The 19,665-nt window shown below is 36.3% G+C and overlaps 1 protein-coding gene across 7 annotated transcripts in view; it reads left to right on the forward strand.

The window, feature by feature from the left end:
• The window catches only part of Ube3a (ubiquitin protein ligase E3A), a 95,206-nt gene that overhangs the window by 68,461 nt on the left and 7,080 nt on the right, over positions 1-19,665 (forward strand). For all 7 annotated transcript variants that reach the window (XM_005410415.2, XM_005410414.2, XM_005410416.2 and 4 more), the window contains 6 exons: positions 250-394; positions 3,259-3,464; positions 4,433-4,597; positions 6,344-6,499; positions 6,602-6,675; positions 18,693-18,836. In XM_005410415.2, coding sequence (XP_005410472.1) covers positions 250-394; positions 3,259-3,464; positions 4,433-4,597; positions 6,344-6,499; positions 6,602-6,675; positions 18,693-18,836 — 890 coding nt within the window. The remainder of the gene's footprint in view (positions 1-249; positions 395-3,258; positions 3,465-4,432; positions 4,598-6,343; positions 6,500-6,601; positions 6,676-18,692; positions 18,837-19,665) is intronic.

Raw genomic sequence — 19,665 nt, forward strand, 5'->3', positions numbered from 1 at the left:
TATTTCCTACTATATGTAATTTCTCTTTATTATTCCACTTTTCTATCATGTTTTTCCATTGCTGTGAGACTGCATCTGTATTTACAGGTCTTTCAAAATGAAATCAGTGTGTGTCCTGTTTCCATTTTAAAAGAAAAAGTTAAAATCTTTCATTTCTTCCCTAGCCCTGCTCATTTTTACTTGTTTCTTCTTTTATTTTTTATCCTGATACCAGCAGTAATCTGTTTATATTTATCTTTTCAATCATAGCTAGAAATGATTGCTATGGAAAATCCCGCAGACTTGAAGAAACAGTTGTATGTGGAATTTGAAGGAGAACAAGGAGTTGATGAGGGTGGTGTTTCCAAAGAATTTTTTCAGTTGGTTGTGGAGGAAATCTTCAATCCAGATATTGGTAAATATTTTAATAATATGATTATGGCATCATTCTCGAGTTAAGAATTTGTTTACCTTGGTTTATAAGTATTCTCAGGAATGAAAAGCAACAAAAGAAGATTTTGGTATGGACTACCTTTAATTGCAGATTAATTTGTGCTTTAGGAACTGATCTGTATCACTCATTTATTGAAATTTTTATTTAAATTACTTAGCCAAGGGCTGGGGATGTAGCTCAGTGGCGCAGCACCTGCCTGGCAAGTGCGAGGCCAGGCCCTGAGTTCAATTTCCGGTACCAAAAAAGAAAGTAGTAAAGAAAAAAGACCAAAAGAAAAAAAATTACTTAGCCAAATATTCTAAGATTTAATGGAAAACACCTTAGAATGTTGTATTTAGAAAAATTTCATGGATTTTTTTTTTTCCTTTTTGTAGTCTAAAACAGTCATCAGCAGTAGTGTTCCTGGACTTAAGAGTGGTGTGAAGAGTTTGCTAAGAGAATGTGTCTTAAGTGTATCATCCTCATAGTTGACAAACACTAACTCCTAACAGGTCAACTAGTTCTGTTTGGTAGATTTCTTAGGAAGTTGCATGCAGCTTGGTGGTAGGTAGAGCCCCAGCATAGTCTAAAATAAATACATTCCTGTGACTTAGTGTTACTATAATATTTCCTCCAAACCACTCCTGAACTCTTTTTTTCCATCCCACACCTAACAGTATTTGCCCCCAAAGTAGTTCGCATTTGAACACAATTTGGGAAAGGTAGATTATACATGGTAATCTGAAGGTTCAGGGTCTCAGTCTGATTTTATGCCTTTTTTTTTTTTTTTGGTGCTGGGACCTGAACTTAGGACCTTGCGCTTGCCAGGCAGGCACTTGTGCCGCTGAGCTATATCCCCGGCCTGATTTCATATCTTGTGTTCAGCAATAGCAGCAAAGCAGAATGGGAAGGACATAGCTTCTACTTAAGTGGCTAATTCTAAGCTTGTTTAACTTCTACAATGTAACGGCTTCTTGGACTTGCATTTAAATGAAGAAAAATACAGGAAAAGATTTTCACTATAAGAACGATCAGAATCGTGAGAAATGTGACATAAAATACTGGAGATTATTTTCCCTGAGCTTTGAGAATTGAGCTCTTAAAGCCCGTGAACTTACAGTTCTGTGTGCACACTGAATGGATTTTGTTATTGTTGTTAATCGTACATGGTGCGAGCGTGTGCGTGTGTGTATGTGTTTTAGTCACAACTTTAGGTCTGTGATACAAATACCTAAAGAAGGTAAGACTAACTTATTTATATTCTGTATACTGTTCATTATTAATAGAAGTCTGTGCCATTTGTATGTAATTTGTTCACAGGAATCCAGGGCTACACAAAACCAGGGCCTTTTTGAGATAGAAAATCAGTTTACTGGCTACATGAGGAATGTATAAGCTTTGTAAGTTTGGTAAACCTTGGCTGATATAATAGAAATGTTGAACATTAGGTATAGACTATACTTACATTATGTACTGAGACACTTAAAAGAAAAAGACTTCTATTAAGCAGTTTCAGTCAGTAGTGAGGTAGTTGAAATGAAGGCAATCAGTATATCAAGATGGAATATTTCCCAGTCAGCATCCTATACGGTGCTTTTCTTTCAGGGACTGGAAAAATATGCCCCAAATGGGATCTTCTTGGACTTCAAATTTGCCATCTCTCCTAGATGGGAGGGAGAGTAATGGTTTATGTAATTTATATTTTGATTAATTTACAGTTTATTGTTCTTGAGACCAAGGACATGCATTTGTGACAGTTCATCAAATTCATTGCTTTTAAACTGAAGTTTTTAGCACTTCTGTGAATGTTGTAACATGATTTATTAAGAAAATAGATCTAATCTCTGAAGCTCAAGTTTAAATTGGATAACTTTGTTTTGTTTTGTTTTTGGTACCAGGAATTGAACTCACGACCTTGTGCTTGCCAGGCAGGCACTGTAAATTGGATAACTTTGAAACTATTACTTTATTACAATGCATTAGGAAAATAGTCCTAAGCATATTTTATGCCCTTGGTGATCAAGAGGACTTTTTAAAATTCCTTTAAACCTAAACTGAAAGTGAAAATGAACGAACATTTTTCAAGTTTTTAAAGCTTTTTATAGACTGCTTTAAAAAAGTATGTAGTACATTGTTTGATTTCTAAGTCCTATTGAAAATTACAATATTTTACAGACCTAATTTTTAAAATATTTTCCTTCACTTGACAGTAGTAATTAAAGAACTAGGAAAATGAAAAAAATTATAAATTCGGTTAAAATATGTAACGTTCTTAGACATATATTTAAAAAGAAAGAAGATAATTCACCAATAATGTTTATTCAGATAGATAAAACTGAAGATACCTGTTTTGTAAGGAATAATACTAAAAATGTCTCTGATGTTTGGTTTTTGAATCGAGTTTGGTTTTACATAGAGAAGGCCATGTGAAACTGAAAGACTACAAAAATACTTTTTATCAAATGTATATAAAATTTTGGTTTTTGCATTTTTCAGCCATTTTTGGGTAAAATCTTAGTAGAAGGTAACCTTCCTTTGTTAGTAGATTAGAAAACTTGAATTTAATGAAATACTTTTCCACTGTCCTAGAAATGTTGCTAAGGTTGCTTGTTTTGTTTCCTTGGCTTCATAAAATTACATATAGCCATTTGCCCATTTATAATGACCCAATACTATATTTGGATATTGTCTTCCCAAGTACAAATGTAATAGAACTTTTTGTATACCTACTTTTTAAGTAGGTTTGTTTTACATGCATAATTATTTCATAATTACGTCTGTATTATTCACCATCAGTTTTTCATAAAATACAAAAGTAATGCATTTTTAAAAATTATTTCTTATAGGTATGTTCACATATGATGAATCTACAAAGTTATTTTGGTTTAATCCATCTTCCTTTGAAACTGAGGGTCAGTTTACTCTGATTGGCATAGTATTGGGTCTGGCTATTTACAATAATTGTATCCTGGATGTTCATTTCCCCATGGTTGTGTACAGGAAGCTAATGGGAAAAAAAGGAACTTTTCGTGACTTGGGAGACTCCCACCCAGTAAGTTTTTTTTTTTATTGTTTCATATTTTATTTATATGCAAAATACATATAAATTTTGATGTATGTAAAGTTTTTGTTTGGAATCTGTTGATAGGTATAGATATCCAGTAAAAGCAAAGTTTTTAAATTCAGTTTAAGCACTACAAGCACTTAACTCAAGGGGGAAAGTTTTATATTCTGCAGTCAGCAAGTAGTTTTTTAAGACTGATACAGCTGGGCATGGTGGGGCATGCCTATAATCCCAGCACTTGGGAAGCAGAGGCAGGAGGATCACTGTGAGTTTAAGGCCAGCCTGGGCTACGTAGTAAGTTCAACTGGTCTGAATTACATTGTGAGACCCTGTCTCAAAAAAAGAAAAAAAGAAAGAGAAGATTGATACAGTAATGTTTTTAAACATTTTGTTTTTCAACATGTTCACATCAGGGCCATAATTCATATGTCTTGCAGCACAGTGGCTCTGATTTGAATGTGTCACGTTCCTGTTGGCTTGAACCACCAGAGGTACATGCATGACTGTCCCTTCAGGACAGTCCCCTCGCTGGTACAAGCTGCCAGAAGGGGCAGTCATACACGTAGCAGCGGTCATTCAGGTCGGCAGGAGCATGTCAGTGCGTGCTCTGTGACTCGTGTCTGTTGTGCTCAGAGCTGCCCTGCCCAGTGGGATTGGTGGGTGCAGGCAGTGCGTATCTTCCCTCTGTGCTTTCCCTACCTCGGGGTCAGGCATTCTCATGGAGCACAGAGTCAAGTCTGCTGCACTGATAGTATAAGGTTCTCAGCCAGGAATAAGCCATCTTCTGTGACTGAGAGTCTTTTCTAGGTTATGCGGTTTTTAGGGGACCAGTGGGATACTGTCTATGCTTTAATTTTGCTGACATATTTAAGTTTTTATGTTTTTCTCAGAAGAGTGTTACAGACTATTTGCTGTAGAGTTCTACGTAGCCTCACATTGTCATTTCTGATTGTTAGGTTTTACATCAGAGTTTAAAAGACTTACTGGAATACGAAGGGAATGTGGAAGACGACATGATGATCACTTTTCAGATATCACAGACCGATCTTTTTGGTAACCCGATGATGTATGATCTAAAGGAAAATGGTGATAAAATTCCAATTACAAATGAAAACAGGAAGGTAGTGCTTTTATATTGTCATTTTTATTTCTTATTGTTTTCAAAGAAATATCTAATGTAACTTGAACCAAGAATAAAGAAACCAAGTATGGAATTCCTCATTTAATAACTGAGTCAGGATCATGCAACTAGATCAGTAAAATGAATTGGTTGCTAAATGAGGAATTGTGTATAGTACGTACATTATATTTAAAACAGAGGAAGCTTTAACTTTGCTTTTATTAGCATAACTTCCTTTTTTTTCCTTTTTTTTTTTTTAGAGACATGGTCTTTGCTCTGTAATTCAGCCCAGCCTTGAACTTGTGGCAGTCCTCCTGCCTCAGCCTCCTTAGTGCTGAAAATACAGGCATGCATCACTACGTCCAACTTTATTTGCATAATTTATACACAGTAGTGTAATGTATAACAGAACATAAAGCTGCAGTTCTCTACTGTACAGTCAGCAGAAATTGCAGTACTATATAAACAAGATGTTTATTGAGGCTCTATAAACAAGAGGTAAAATACTGTACAGAAACAAAACAGACAGGTCATAAGTCCTAATAGTCATTAAACAGATGGTTCACTAAATGAGGACTATCTGTAATCCAGTTCACGTAAACGCTGCATTTTAAAAAAATCTTAAACTGGTACGATAGCACAGAATTGGGTACTGATGAACTGCTTTTGAAGAGAGAGAACATGGAGTAGGAGAGAATGAGTAGCCAAGTCATCTAGTATAAAGCCAGAAACAGGGTCCTCCCGTGTTAGCCCTTATAAGGAATCAAGATCATGTGATTAAGGTCTTCATCATAGAATAAGTGATAATTATATTGAGTTCACACTTGCATTTCCTGTATATTTCTGGAAAGCAGTCATTACATCAGATTTATGTTTGTGTTGATTTAATAAGTATGTATTATACCTTTAAGAGGTGTTACACCAATATAATTTTTGGTAAAACTTAACATACACTAAGTTAGGATGCAAAGTACATGACCCTTTTTTTTTTTTTTTTTTTTTTTTGCCTTTTTGAGACAGGGTCGTGCTATGCAGTTCAGGCTGGCCTTGAGCTTACTTTGTAACTCAGGCTGGTCTCAAACTTGCAATGATCCTCCCGCCTCAGCCTTCCGAGTGCTGGGATTATAGGTGTGCATCACCACGCCTGGCCCTCCACTGTAAAATTTGGTGTAATAACTTCACAAAACCCTAGCATTTTTGCTGAGTTGGATACAGTGGTCAACTTGCCACACATTTTGTACTAGCAAACATGAGACTTTGTGGTTTGCTCCAGTCCACTGCATTGTGTTCTATTAAAACTGACTTTTTAAAAAAGAATTTTTTTGGCAGTACTGTGGATTGAATCTGGGGCCTCACACTTGTTGAGGAAGCACTGTATCCCCAGGCCTAAATCTGCTGACTCTATAAGCATATTTTTATGTGTATATGTGGTTTAAGTATGTCTGTTTTTGTATATTTAGTTGAAGACTAAAACATTGTATCAAAGTCCCACCTTTTATATTCAGACCTGCTTAATACACTATGAAAGTTGAAACATATATATGTTAATTTATATACATGATCTTTCTGTAACAATATTAAGCATCATAAAGAATTATGAAATTTTAAGTGTTTTCCTTTGTATGTGTAAAATTTTAATTTTTACAAATATTCTTGAATGCTTTTTTCTTAAGAAAAATCTAAGCCCAATAGCTTGTTGTGTTTTATTTGTGTATTATAACTTCTTTTTATTTAATGTTTTCTACAGGAATTTGTCAATCTGTATTCTGACTACATTCTCAATAAATCAGTAGAAAAACAGTTCAAAGCTTTTCGCAGAGGTTTTCATATGGTGACCAATGAATCTCCCTTAAAGTATTTATTCAGACCAGAAGAAATTGAATTGCTTATATGTGGAAGCCGGGTAAGAAAGCAGATGTCTGCAAAGAAAAAAAAAAGCATTGAATTTATTATTTGTAATGATGTAGTGTAGAAGATGTTAAGACATATTTTCTTGAATTTGCAGAATCTAGATTTCCAGGCACTAGAAGAAACTACAGAATATGACGGTGGCTATACCAGGGACTCTGTTGTGATTAGGTGAGGTGCTTAATTCTTAAAAGGAAGATTTGACTCTCCAGAGGAGTGTATATGCTTTGTGCTTCCAGCCTGCGTCTCTGTGTACTGCTGCCCAAATGAGCAGACTTAAAACCTCTCACCTATAAAACTGTCTGTGATATGTTGTGTATTTATAATGTGATCTTCAATTTTTAGAGTTAGTGTCATGAGTCACTTCATGCATGAAGTGTTCTTGTCAGTCTCGTGTTTTCTCCTGCATTTGGGTTATAAATTATCTAATATTCTTGGTGACGTGAAATATTTAAGCCATATGATATGAGCAGATGCATTTTAATTAGTATTTCCGTACTAGTATGTATGTATGTGTGTATGTACATACTAGCACATATATAATATTATTTCCAAATAATTCTGAGACAGGCATTTCCAGTTCTACTGCCCCCACTCCCAGTCACATGCCCCTCTTATTGTAGAATCTGCTTCGGTGTCCTACTCTAGCCAATCCTGAAGAACAGGCTTTCTACCCCTTGCTGGGATGGGTAAGAGGGACTGAGATGCCCTTTTTACATCCACTGGTGAGGCAAGGTGCAAACAAGTACCTTCCTGGAAGATCATTGCTCCAGAATTCAAGTATATAAACATCAGAATGAATGATAACTTTATCTAGCAGTAAATAATGTCTTGAGTTATATTGTTATTATTTTTGTCCTTTTACTTTGTTCTTTATCTTGTACAGATGTAGGAAGTATTTAATCTCCTCTTTCTAATACACTGTCTTTCTAGAAGCAGTCATGAATGTATTCACTCTTAGCAACCATTGTCCTGCTAGGGGTTCAAGGGTGATAGGAAAGCCCATTTATTAGTCATAAGGGGTATCCATAGCAATGAGTAAAACTGGCGGTAGGTGTGACTTAAAACAGTTACTGTGAATGAAAGTAGCATCTTAATGCTTTTTTGAGAATAGTAGAAAATACAATGTACTATAATTTATGGAAAAATTATCCTTAAGGTTAAAGTCTTAATTTTATTTCTAGCTTTTATAACATAATTCCTGCTTGATATATTCCTCAAGATCATTTGTGAATGTAGTTAGAAGGACCAGCTAGTATTAGACAAAATTACAGTAGTATAGTATTTCTGACTTACCCTCACAGTTAATGATTTTTTTAAGCCTTTTAAAATTTTTTCAGTTCTTGCCGGGCGCGGTGGCTCACGCTTGTAATCACGCAGGAGGACTGTTGTGAGTTCAAGACCAGCCTGGACTATACAAGGCCAGCCTGAACTGCAGAGGGAGATCCTGTCTCAAAAAAAAAAAAAATTATTTCAATTCTTAATTTTGTCAGTATAAATAAGAGGAAAGTATTAACTAGAGTCTATAACTACTATGAAGTCAGAGACTTAAAATAGTACTTATAATACCAGAAAAAAAAAGATAACACAGGTGTCTTGGTTGGTATTTATTTCATACAGTCTGAATTCATAAAAGTAAAATACACAAGAAAATTTTGGGGCATGTGTTTTCCAGGTGCTGCAAAAGTTCTACCTGATTTCATTTCTTATTTAACTGCTTCAAGGCCTCTTTTCAGATGTCCCATTCCTTACCTTTTTTTGTGGTTGAGGGCAGAAATGTTTTGGGATTATTTGTTTGTTTGTTTTTAACTGATATTTCTATTTTAAAGGCTTGATTCAGAGTCTGATTTTATTTCCTTCCTGTCTTAGGAAGACGCTGCCAGTCAAATATTATTCCCTTACTTTCTTCTTATTCCCTTACTTTTTTCATTTCTTGAACAAAATAGGTGACACTCAAAGTTAAGGGAAGGTTTTTTAGCTCACAGTTTGTGGGGGTTTCAGTCCATAATCAGCTGGCTCCAAGGCAGGGTGGCATGGCAGGGCATCACAGAGGATAAACAGTCTGTGGTAGACATAAGGTAGCAAAGCAAGCATGATGCATAACTTACCCGGACTGTTTGGGGTTGTAGAAATGTACATCACTCAGTTGAGACATTATATCCATTACCCCAGAATCCCCACATGTCTTTAGCAACTCCTTTCTATCCTTTATGTCTTATCCAGGTTACTTAGGGTAGGTAGCACCCACACCCGTAATCCTAGTGCCCTTGATCCTAGCATTGCACCATGAATCAATCCCAGTGTCACACACCCTAGATCCAGGCACCTCTGAAAAATCTCCACCTATGTCTGCACAAGGCTTTGGGGAGACATGTAGAGACAAGCTGTAACACTTCCCAACTATTTCATATTTTGATTTGTACTTTTATCTGAAGTTGCTTAAAGTTTGGCTAGCTCTCTCCAGTAATGTTTATTATGGGTTATGATTGTCTGGATCAAGTAATTCATTAAAGCTTGTAAGATTGAAGTATTCTAATTCTTTATTTCTCCTTTTATTATTGTAACATTTTAAAAGTATTACCTGTAACATTCATCAACTCTTTGATTACCTCAAACTACAGGTTGACGAATATGATCTACATACATGCATATGTACATACCAGACAAAATACATGCAAATAGTCCTCTGTTCTCTGTATGTTACCAGTATGGTACTGGTGATAATGGTGATTCTGGATTTTATGTGATGTAAGATTTGAATATAGTGAAATACACATAACTTACCTGGACAATTTGGAGTTGTGGAAATGTACGACATACCTCAGCTGAGACGCAGACTATGTGCATTACCCCAGAATTCCCGTGTGTCCCCTTCCAGTCAGTCTCTGTCTCCCATAGGCAACCACTGTTTTATCTCTGCCACAGATTAGTTTTGTCTGTTTTTGGTTTTCATACAAATGGAATCATATCATATACATATATATTTACTGTTTCTGTGTTCATATTCTTTAGATCAAGAGAATGTTTTCTAAATTCATCCATGTTATTACATTAATATATATAGCTCATTGTTTTTATGACACATTAATATTGCAGTAGATGATGGGCATGGTAGCCCATGCCTGTAGTCCCAGCACTTGGTTGGTAGGTTGAGACAGGAGGATCGTCATAAGTTTGAGGCCAGCCTGGGCTACATAGTGAGATCTTGTCTCAAAAATTTAAAAAAAAAAAATTACATTAGATGAATACACCAACTTTGTCCATTCTCCTGTTTGGTGGCCAATTGGATTATCTCTAGATAGGGGCCACTATGAATAAAGCTATATATAGACTTACTGTGAAAGTGTTACCTGATTTAGGTGAACACGTAGGAGGTGCAGCTTTTGAGTCATGTGGTAGACAGATACTCATAATGGACTGTAAGAACGATTTTCCAAAATGGCCATACTATTTTACATTCTACCCAGCAATATCAGAATTCCAGTGTTTCCACATTTTCTCAAGAGTTTGGTAGTAGTAGTCTGCAGTCATTCTGGTGAGTATGAAATGATTTCTCACTGTGATTTTAATTTGCATTTTGTTTGTAAAGTGTCTTCACCATTTTTAAGTAGGTTTTTGTCATTCCATTGATTGTAAGCATTTTTGTTTAAAATACATGCTAGATAAAAGTCCCATTTCTGATATGTATTTTATGAATATGTTTTCCCAATCTGTAGCTTTTCTTTCTTTATTGAATTTCCTTTGGACTTTCTTTGAAAAATCAGTTTGTGTATGAGTCTTACGTCCAGCCTTTCCATTCTGATTTGCTGATTTGTCCTTTCCCCAAAATCACACTGATGACTCCTACAGCTTTACAGAGGCAGGCTTTCAGATCAGATGCTGGGAGTCCTCCTACTTTCTCATTATGCTAGATTGCCTTGGTTGTTTAATTTTCATGTGCCTATTAGAATCACTTTGTTATGTCTTTCAATTATTTAGATCTTCATTTGCTTGTCAGCATTGTTTTGCAGCTTTTAATTGTTGAAATCATTCTCATTTTGGTTAGGAATAAATTTGAGTACTTCATATTTGTGAAGCGAGTATGTAGTCTTTATTAATTTCATTTTTTGTTTGCTTTTTGCTAATATTTGGAAAAAAATGGATTTTTGTGTATTGATCCCTATGTCCTCTAATCCGCCTAAATTCACTTTTAGTAAGTATTTTAAAAATACATTCTTTAGAGTTTTCTATTTAAACAGCCATCTGGTCTCTAGATCAGAACACATTTCTTTCCTTCCAGTCTTCATGTCTTTTATTGTCCTTTTCTCTATTGCATTGTCCAGTTAGAACTTTTAGGAACCTTACTGAAAAAGAGTGCAAACGTACTTCAGAGGTATTGTGTGCTTGCTTCTAGGCCACTGCAGTAAAGCAAATATCATAATATTATGAGAATAACATGAGTTTTTTGGTTTTCCAGTTCATATTTAAAAGGTATGTTTACATTGTATTGTAGTTGATTAAGTGTGTAGTAGCATTGTGCTTAAAAATATCTTATTGTTGTAGTTAAAAATACATCATTGCCAAAAAAAAAATATTACTAATTATCTGAGCCTTCACAAAGTCCTAACTTTTTTGTCAGTAGAGGATTTTGTCTCTGTCAGGATTGCTGAATGATCAGAGTGGTTGTTGGCTAAAGGCTAGCGTGGCTCTGATAATTTCTTAAAATAAGACACTGGTGAAGTTGGCCTCATTGACTGACTGTTTCACAAAGGATTTCTTTAAAGTATGTGATAATGTTTGATACTATTTTGCCCACTGTGGAGTCAGTCCTCGGAAACTAAATTTAAGTAATATTCGAAATGTGTTGTCACATCACCAGTGTGTGTTGCATCTTCACCAGGACCAGAGTCTGTCTCAAGAAAGCACTTTCTTTGCTCATCCATAAGAAGCAGTATCTTAAAGAGCTGTAAAAATTTTATCAAGAGTTTGCAACAGTTAAATTCCCATCTTTAGGTTTCAGTCACAATCCTAGTTCTCTTTTTTTTTCAGTACATTTATAGAGTTTTTCCTCTATTAAATTCTTGAACTCCACAAAGATTGATATTTTGATCTCTTCCTATGAATTGCAGATATTTAATAACACTTGAAAGTACTTCATCTGTAGGCTGCACAATGGGTGTTATATTAGCAGGCATGAAAACATTAATCTTAAAGTATATCAGAATTCTTGAGTGACCAAGCAAATTATCAGTGAGCACTGATCTTTTGAGGGCAGTCTGAGTGGTGTGTTTCAACGATGGGTTTAAAATATTCCATAAACCATGTTGTAAATAGACCTGTGACCCTCCAGGCTTTGCTCCATTTATAAAGTCTGAGCAGAGGAGATATAGTATAATTCTTAAGGACCCTAGAACTTTTGGAATGCTAAATGAGTATTGGCTTCAACTTAAAGTCATCAGTTGTATTAATCTCTAACAAGAGTCAGCCTGTCCTTTGAAGCCATATATTGATTTTGCTGTTGCTGAGAAAGGCCTAGATGGCATCTTTTTGCATCCTGAGGCTGTTTTGTCTCAGTTGAAAATCTGTTGTGTAATGTAGCCACCTTGGTCGACTGTCTTAGCTAGCTCTTCTAGATAACTTGAAGTTTGTATATCAGCATTTGTTACTTCATCTTGCATTTCAAATTATGAACACGGCTTCTTTCTGTAAAGCACGTGAAGCAGCTTCTGCTGGCTTCAGACTTTTCTCCTACAGTGTCCTCACTCTCAGTCCTCACTCAGTTGAAGAGGGTTAAGGCCTTGCTTTGGGTTAGGCTTTGGCTTAAGAAGATGTTGTGAGTGGTTGGGTCTTTGTCCGGACCACTTCAGCTTTCTCCATATCAGCAGTAAGACTTTGAATTTTCTTATCATTCATTTTTAATTTCCTTCAAGAACTTTTCCTTTGCAGTTACAATTTGGCTAACTGGCAAGAAGCTTAACCTTCAGCTTATCTTGGTTTTCAGCATTATCTTCACTAAGTTTAATCATTTCTTTTTTTTTATTTAAAGTGAGAGATATGAGACTCTTCTTTCATTTGAACATGGAGAGGCCATTGTTGGGTAATGAATTGGCCTAATTTCAATATTGTGAGTCGGAATAGGTTGGCCCCGGGAGAGAAGAGGAGACAACATAGAGACACGAAGGGAGCATATGCTGTTGGAAAAATGACACGAAAGAAGTGCTCTTTGCAGGGTTGCCACAAACCTTCAGTTTGTTTAAAAAAAAAAAAGCTGTTTCTTTTTAAGCTCAATACATAGTCACACTTATACAAGTATTCTACCATTAAAAGTTTTCATTTCTATGGGATAACTGCCAAGATGGAGTTGCATTTTTATTGCTGAGTTGTGAGAGTCCTGTATGTGTTGTAAATACACCCTTTCGTTCTTCAGTTAAATTGCCTTTTCATATGTCAGTTGGGCTTATTTGTTTGATCTCTTTCCCGGGACTTGCGTTTCTTTTTCTCGGTGTTGGGCTTTGTTTCCTGTACCTTTGAGGCTTGGTCATTTGGTACCCATTGAGAATCACCTCTCGGTAGCTTACTTCTTTGTTATTATACAAGGTCTTTCTTTTATGTTACACAGTTTTCTTTGCTCTGAATCCAATCTGACTATAAACATCTCTTTCTAAATTAATGTTTGTGTGATCTTACCATTTTTCTGTCAACCTATGTTGCTGAACTTGAATTTTCTTTTAATATCCATTGTGTCAGGTTCTGCCTTTTAATTGGTATATTTAGAACATTTTGTATTTTAGGCAGTTATTCATAGGTTACAACTTCAATTTTGCCATTTTATTAGTGTTTTTTGTTTCTTTTTATGCTTCCCTGTTTCTTTTGTCTTCTGTCAGTTAAACAGTTGTTTTTTTTCTTTATTTATAATGTTCCTTTTTATGTGTTTCAGTTGATACTGTCTTCATGCTTAGTGTGAATACATTATACACATACAACTCACCAGTGTTCTCTGTTAATAACACTACTTTGGTAAAATGTAGAAACTTTGCTTTCATTTTGGTCTCTTCAGTCTTTCAAGTATTTTCGTTTTGTGTATTAATGCTGTTAATTTTTCTAAAAGTTATCAAAAATTCTTCACAAAACTTACTTGGAGAATTCCAGCCTGTTTTCCAAGATTCCATCTTTTATCACTTCTCTTAGCTGGACAGGCTAATGACAAGTTCTTTTAGTTTTCCTTTGTCTGAAAGTAACTTTATTTTTCCTTGTATTAGTGAAGAATGTCTTTATGCCATTTGGAATTTGCTCAGCTTAACCTCAGGGCTTGCACTTTTTGCCGACATGGAAAAATTCAACATTATTTCTTGAAGTTCTTTCTGACCTGCCTCTTTCCTCTCTTCTCTCCGCATCTCTGACAATGTGAATGTGGAGTCATTTGTTTTCGCTCCACATGTCCCTGAAGTTGGGTTCACTTCTCAGTCCATTTTCTCTCTTTGGTTCAGATTTCTGTCTTCTGTCATCTCCACTCCACTCTTGAACTCATCCAGTGACTTTTTCTCTCACTGTACTTTTCAGATATGTAATTTCTGTTTGGCTTTTTTATGGTACCTTGTTTCTTTGCTGCACTTTTCTGTTGTTTTCATTTCTTAAACAGTAGAACTTGTAATAGCTTGTTCGAGAATTTGTATGATGACTGTACTGAAAGCCTTGTCAGATAATTCCAATATCTTACTCATCTCTGTGTTGGCGGCAGCTGATTGTCTTTCCTTCCTGTGATCTTCTGATTCTTGATGTGACAGGTGAATCTTGGATTATGTCCTGAATATTTTGGCAGTTATGTGAAGAGATTCTTGGTCCTATTTACTTTTTACTTTAGCAGGCAGTCATCTTACTTAGATTTGGCATGCAGGTCTTGGCATATTTTTGTGGGTTATGGTTCCAGTGACGATTTAATGTTCAAAAGCTTTTGGTGCTTTTGCATTTGCTTTGTTTATTTCATGCTGTTGGGGCTGCCCCGATACCTCCTGGTGCTCCTTGGAGGGCTTCTCCAGACCGAGCTCCATGTGGTGTCTTTGGGTGGGAGAAGACTGTCCCTTCCAGCTGCCTCTGGGCTGGACATTGCACAGAGGCCCTGTGCCCATTTTGTGCCCATTTTGGGATGTCCCTTGCTGGTATCACCAGCAGTGTTCCTGTGTGTGCTATCATTAGGCTAGCAAGGGATTGAGGATCCCAGGACAGGAGCGCACTTCCTGGGGCAGCCCCAACCATAGCAGGATTATTTCTGCCAGTGCCTGGCAGTGCTCTATCCCTGGATTAGGAAGGGTTGTGTGAGGCAGGGGTTCATTACTTTTTGATTCTTAAGATTTTTCTCCTTCACTTATGTTTCTAGAGGTTTTTCCCCCACTCTTATGTTTTTTCTTAGTTTAGTTTATTTATATTTGACATGATTTTTTTCATTTATAATTACTCGATTATGTCACATCTTCTGAAACTTTTCTTCAGTTACCCTTTTCTAAAATTTTTCATTTCTCATTTAGTCTTTCATAGCCTCTATTTTTTTTTTTTACCTCAACTTACAATTTTTTCATCTGTTTTATTGGTGGTTTTTTTTTTTGGATGTGCTTTCATTTTCTGTGGGGACATTATTCTCATGCACATAACAGTAAGGTCCAGTATTTCACTGTGATCCTTTTTCCTGTTGGTCATTTTCTTTCCATGTGTGATGACTTCCTCAGTCTTTCTAGACAGAGATGAGCCACGATAGTTTTTCTTTGGGTAGGCTTTATGTTTGTTTTTGTGAAATGATAATATATAATAGCTTTATTCACTTCGGAATTATGGTACCTCCTTTAACTCCTACTCCATATATATTTGAAATTTGCTTTATCTTTCTTATCCTTGATCTGGTTCACTTGAATATAATTCGTAGCAGTTTCTCCTCAGTGAGAATTTTGTTTTGGAAGAGGGGTTTGGCACCTCAAGAACTTACTGCATCAGGGTCCCTTTACAGTCGTCTGCAAACTGGATCCTGTAGTCCTCTGTCATTGAGCTGCTATCCTCAAATGTGGTCTGTGCTTTCCATTGGGGTGGCAGTTTTGAGATTCTCTTGTTCTCTGGGCTCTAAGAAATTCAATTACCTCCCTTCTTCCTACCCACAAGAATGCTGATAGCAACAGGGTCCTTAGATTTCAATGCTTTTGTTACTGTCTACTTATTTGGGAGGATTCGTGGAACGTACCTTGTTTTACCTAGTTTTGTTGTGGGTCTTTTGTTTTCCCATCCAGCTTACTCTTACTGTGGGGGAGACAGAGAATCAAAAAAGCAAATACAGAACAACTGTATCATTGTCCCCATCTTCCAAGATCGCCTTATCTGTCTTGCCCTCTCTGTCCCACATCTGTACCAGTCTGGCATGTTTATCCCCCATTGATGAGTACAGGTTTTTCTCATAGTCTCTCTCCTTTGGTCCCCGCATAAATGTGTCTTTCCTCCCGGAGTCATACGCATACATCTTCAGGTGTTCGTGTGTTTCTGTGGTGTGGGGGATTGACTGGCATGGTGCGTGTGAGGCAAATGCTCTTCCACTGAGCTACATTGCCAGGCCTTCGGTGTTCTTGAGCATTTTTGTATCTGTTTCCTATTTTGTTCTTCTCTAAGTTTTGCAGATTAATGGTGTTCTTTTCTACCTACTGTTGCATCTTTGCTTTTTGTTGGACTATGGTATATGACAGGCTTTATATGGTGTAGTAGAATGTGTTCAAGTTTTGTCTCATTTTTCTGGTGTACTTTAGTCTGACAAAAAGTTTTGTTTCCCATTTGCAGAACTTTTGTCATAAAATCTGTATTTGTACTTCAAAATTCTGTTTTGCTCCCTTATGTGGATTGTCTTAGTTTTGTGGTTTTTCTTCCTTCTTTTTTTTTTTTTGGCTGCTATTACTAGATCTCAAGGAGGAGCAGGGAGGAGTTTGGGCTGGTTGTAGCGGTCACTTACCTAGTGAAAGGGATTCCTATCTGTTGCTATAGGAGAGGTAGTTTCTTTAATACATGGTTCTGTTTTATGTGGATCAACCAGTGTCTTCTTGTACTTCTGTTTTATCCTGTGTAATTAAAGCCGCCTTTAACCTGCCACTTTCGGGCCTTTGTGGTCAGAAGCTACTTTTCAAGGAACTCGACTGTCCTTTCCTTCAGGCACAGCACCTTCCCGAGCTGCTGTTTCTGCTCCCGAGTACTTTTCTGTTGCCCTTCTTTTAACCCGCCTGCTGTCAGTGCTGTGACCTGGCCCTGCGTAGGTCTCCCCTGTGGCGGGGTGACTGCTCACTAACGTGCTCTGCGTGTGCTGTTTTTTCTCTTCGTGCCTGCTGGACTCCTCTGGTGTTGGCTTGTGGACTAACTCTGCCAACTATGGCTGCTCTCTTACCCCCTTTCATGACATTTGGAGTGTATTGCTTCACTCTTGGCAGAGGTTCTAGGTGTCTTTATTTTCTTTCTCTCTTTTTTAATGTGGGTAGATTTTCAGAGATGTGAGTACAAGATCCAGGAAACGTCCACTTTAGAAATCTGGAAGTTTCTTTGCCCTTTCACCTTTAAATAGATGCATTCTTGTTTAATTCAAGATTTTAACAAAGTACATAACACAAGAGTAATTTTGTTGAGTATCTTTTCATCATGTAGAATTAATAGTAATCTTTTCTTTTAAGATCTTGTTTTTAATAATGCAACTAAATAGTTTCCTAATAATAGAGCAGAACTGATCCCTGTAACTCCTGCTTATCTGCCACTTCCTTAGGTCTCTCTTGCTTCCCGGATGGTGCCTGGCTCTTTCCCTCAAGCATGGTGGTTCATTGGGCTGCAGAGCACTCTGCGGTATGGGGAGGAGCTTTGGCCCTCCAAGGCTGGGAAGCTGTTCTGCCCTGCCAGAGGCCTTTAGTGCTATAGCAGTCATTTCCTCTTGCCAGGACTGCGAAGGGAAGACGTAAACTGGGGTCTGATTCCTTTCCTTCTTAACTGAGAGATGCTTCTGAGTGCCGTACGCAGTTTTTCTTGTGACCCTGTGCGCCGTTACCGCTGCGGCACAGTGAGCAGTAGGTTTGCAGGGGCTGAGAGTTGGGGAGGATGCTGGAGGCAAGGAAGGGAGGTAGCAAGAGATCAGAGAAAGCCAAGTCTGATGAATGTGTGAAAGTTGGAGTCTAGACGCAGTTTGATCTTATCGGTGTCAGCATAGTGATCCTCAAGCAATAAAAAATGCCAGCATTTGGGTAAAAAGAATAGTATACTAGAATTTCAAAAACTGGAATTGTAATTAACTGGTTTGTGAAGTAACACGGCCTGCCCAGATTCCAGAAAGAACATTTCAAATGAGTGTAAAATGCATTCTGTACCTAGTTGGAAGTACTTTCAAGTGCATTTTTAGTTGTGAGTGTGTATATTGGTTTTTCAGATACCTGACAGGCATGCCAAGATTGTTCTTCATGAGCTTGCATTTTCATTTTAAACTCAGAATAACAATTTGTCATGTTTTTCCAAGGTTGCATTTTGTTTTTTTAGAAATTAGAATAACTTGTCATTATAACACGGCATTTACTATATAGGTTTTTGGAATGCTGGGGATTAGTTCATTTTCCTAAAATAACTACATATGATAGAAATGTCAGAATAATTTTTTCCTTTCTTACACAATACATGCTACTTGATAGAAGTGTGCTAATTCATGTAAAAATTATGTACTTTGGTATTAGTGATGTTAAGTATGTGGTTGTTTGCTTGTATTTTTATTGTTTATTTTGTGTCTTTCTCTTTTATTCTTAAACTCTGTAACCTTTGACCCAAAAAGTTGAGTAAGGGGTGAGTAAATACGGAGAATAAAGAGTTAACTTCATTTACAGTGTTCTTTTTAGTCTTTCTCAACTCACAGGATTTTGCTTTTTGTTTCTGACTGCATATTATTGTATAATGTAGCTTACGTAATGATTTCCTATTATTAGACATGATTTGCCTGTTGTTTTTTTTTGCTGTCGTTAATTATGTAGTGATAAATACAAGCTTTATATATTTAAAAATATTTCCTTAAACTTGACTAAGTATGCTACTGAATCGCCAGGAATGAATCTTTTAGTGTTCCTCATGTTAACTTTCATCCTTTCCCCTAATACTGTTTTAACATACATGAGAAGCTTATATGCTAGTTTATAATGAAACTAAAATCAGTACTTATCTTTTCTCACTAGGGAGTTCTGGGAAATTGTTCATTCATTTACTGATGATCAGAAAAGACTCTTCTTGCAGTTTACAACGGGCACAGACAGAGCACCTGTGGGAGGACTAGGAAAATTAAAGATGATTATAGCCAAAAATGGCCCAGACACTGAAAGGTAATTGTTTAATTGTGACTACATATCTACCAAAACCTTACATTCCGCATTACTCATGTGTGAACTGTCCTTGTAGTTTGTAAACACTTTCTTGATTTTTATAAAGAAATTTCCAAATCACATGAAGTATTAGTTGAGAGGATATTTTGGTGGTGTTCTTGAAAGAAACTTTTAAGAAAACTGGCTTAGTTAAAAGTTATTTTGAGGCTTATTTTGGTTTACAGTTGTTCAGGTTGGCATGATTCATTCTGTTTTGGTTCACAGTTTGTTAATTAAAAGCCATATGATATGAAATCTATTGAGAATGGTTAAGTTGAATTTTAGGAGATTATTCAGCATTAGATTATGGTAGAATCGTCAGTTATATAATTTCGGTATTTAATTATATCCCCTCTCCACTCAATAACTTGGTGTTTGGGGGGTTAAGTACTTTACATGAGCATATTCAGTGAATAAAATTTCTAGATTAGTGTTCAACATTATTTGCCATATGATACTAATGTAAATTGATTTATAATTTATCAAATTATTTTATAGTCATATTACCAGCAGTATTTCTGATAAACATTAAAGAGCAGACTTGGAAATCTCTAAAATCAGGTTTGAATATTTCTTCCACCTTAGAGTAAGTTAACTCTCAGTGTCTTCAACTCTAAAGTGGGTTTAGTGATATCTACTCTGTCCAACTGTTGTGAAAAGATTTAGCTAAATGAACTACAAGGGTTACTTATGTACCTAAAATAATACACATTATGTAGTTATAACTCATTGTTGTCGTCATCATCGTCGTCATCGTCATCATCATCACATTAGCATTAATTTACAGAAT

The sequence above is a fragment of the Chinchilla lanigera genome, unplaced genomic scaffold (genome assembly GCF_000276665.1).
Source record: "Chinchilla lanigera isolate Chin_1 unplaced genomic scaffold, ChiLan1.0 scaffold00132, whole genome shotgun sequence".
Classification (NCBI taxonomy): domain Eukaryota; kingdom Metazoa; phylum Chordata; class Mammalia; order Rodentia; family Chinchillidae; genus Chinchilla; species Chinchilla lanigera.